At 28.8% G+C, this 1966-nt stretch overlaps 1 protein-coding gene across 1 annotated transcript; it reads left to right on the top strand.

The window, feature by feature from the left end:
* The first annotated feature begins 726 nt into the window (after nt 1-726).
* Nucleotides 727-1338, top strand: DI21 (drought-induced 21). Its single transcript, XM_020372833.3, has 2 exons — nt 727-889; nt 970-1338. The coding sequence occupies exons 1-2, from the start codon at nt 828-830 to the stop codon at nt 1181-1183; spliced, it is 276 nt and encodes a 91-aa protein (XP_020228422.1). The 5' UTR covers nt 727-827; the 3' UTR covers nt 1184-1338.
* Nucleotides 1339-1966: the final 628 nt, after the last annotated feature.

Raw genomic sequence — 1966 nt, 5'->3', positions numbered from 1 at the left:
AATTATTGAATAGAGTAAATATAGGTAGACTTACTCCTGAAATAAATGAATCCCTCATCATATATATATATATATATATATATATATATATATATATATAATATGATAAGTATAATATTTTCCATTTTTTATATTTATAAATTTAATTTTATAAGTTATTATCTTTTTATATTAATTTAATTATACAGTTTATTATATAATATGATTCCCTACACCCAGGCCTAGTGTCGGGTTCCGAATACATACTATTCTATTGTACATGTTTCATATAATCTGATTTGATTCAACGGTCTATCTAGCATTGTAACCGTGTATATATTTATCTCTATAGAGTCAAACTAAATTTTTTTACTAGAGAAATCCTTTAAAATATTTAAAGATTTATAGTTTTTTAATTCTCAAAGTCTCTCAACCACACTTCAAAATATCACACATCACATAATTACTGATAAAAACATAATAATTAAAAAATATATAATGGCACACATAACAAATATAAAATACTAGCATATGATATTTTATTAAATAAATTTTTTCATAAATAAAAAATGTATAATCACTACAATATATTAATATCTGTAAGTGTGTTTGATTATCCACTTTAAAACATTGAAATGTATGATTTCATTTTTTTAATGCATGAAATAACAAAACCCAAGTGACGCCACGCACCCACACACTTAACTCTATCTTCTCAAATAGAACTATAAAAGACGACAGAAACCCTAAATGAGAGAGTGAGAGAGAAGAAGAAGCAAGGGGTGGCTGCGAAAGCTTCTTCAAGTCCAAACACTTGATAGTTTTCGCAGCAGCTCATATAACATAACATGTCACGCTCTCTCTCGCTGCCCAGACGTCTTTCTCTGCTTGCTCAATCTATCTCGCTTCGGTCAGTTTCACTTTTCATACCTTATCACTTTGTTTGATGAATTGTAAATTTTAACGTTTCCTCGTATGGGGTATGGATAGGCGAGGCTATGCTGTTGCGTCGGATGTTCCGCTAAGAGTTGGATTGGGCAATATAGAAGACAAGCCCGTAAAAAGAGATGGTTCAGAAGCCTACTCCGCTTGGGCCCCGGATCCAGTAACAGGCTACTACAGGCCCATTAATCACACCCTTGAAATCGACCCTGTGGATCTCCGCAACATGTTGCTCAACCACAAGCTCAGATTAACCCACTAGACCTAGCTATGCTATGGCTGCTAGTGCTAACCTAAATAAAAGATAAACTAAATAAAGGCTTTTGTTCAAGTATGTTATGTTAAATTATGTCCTATATATGTACCCTAAAATAGTACCTTTAAGCTAAACACCGAGGACTATGTTTTCGTTTATTATATTTCTCTGCATCACAGCGCTATCTTTACTTTCAAATTTCAATCAATCTATCTAAACCAAAGTATTATTATTAGACATAGCATATTAAATATTTAACTTAACTCGCTTCTTATTAACTATTCTTTTTCTATCTACATTTTTTCTTCTTAAAATTAAACTAAATTAATTAAAAGCTTATTTTTTCGTTTCTCTTACCGGCAAGATCAAAAAGAAAAACAGCGTACGCACATATTCCAAACGTTAATAGCACAATTAAAAGTACTAAAATAACCACGAATTTTTCAAAGATTTTTTTTTATATATAAAATATACAGAGAAAAAATGATTGCGTTATGGTTTTATACTTGTTTACCTTACAAATTTGGAACAATTTTCTTTTATAATTAAAAACTGAATTACCGTAATATTTACTTATTTAACCTTTTTTTTTCTTTTCATATTTCTTCTTCTTCTTCCAGCAAAACAACCTACAAAATTATCTTATTTTCTTATTTTTCTTTTTATTATCTCTTTTTTATTTTCTTATTTTTCTTGAACTAATTATATTACTTGATAGGAAAGATACTGAACTAACAAAAAAAGAAAAAAAAAAGTTAAATGATTTACTTTAGGTATTTAATAATTAAG

Source organism: Cajanus cajan, chromosome 5 (assembly GCF_000230855.2).
Source record: "Cajanus cajan strain Asha chromosome 5, NIPB_CcT2T_4, whole genome shotgun sequence".
NCBI lineage: Eukaryota > Viridiplantae > Streptophyta > Magnoliopsida > Fabales > Fabaceae > Cajanus > Cajanus cajan.
Note: the sequence above shows the minus strand (reverse complement) of the source record. Positions and strands in the feature narration are given on the sequence as shown.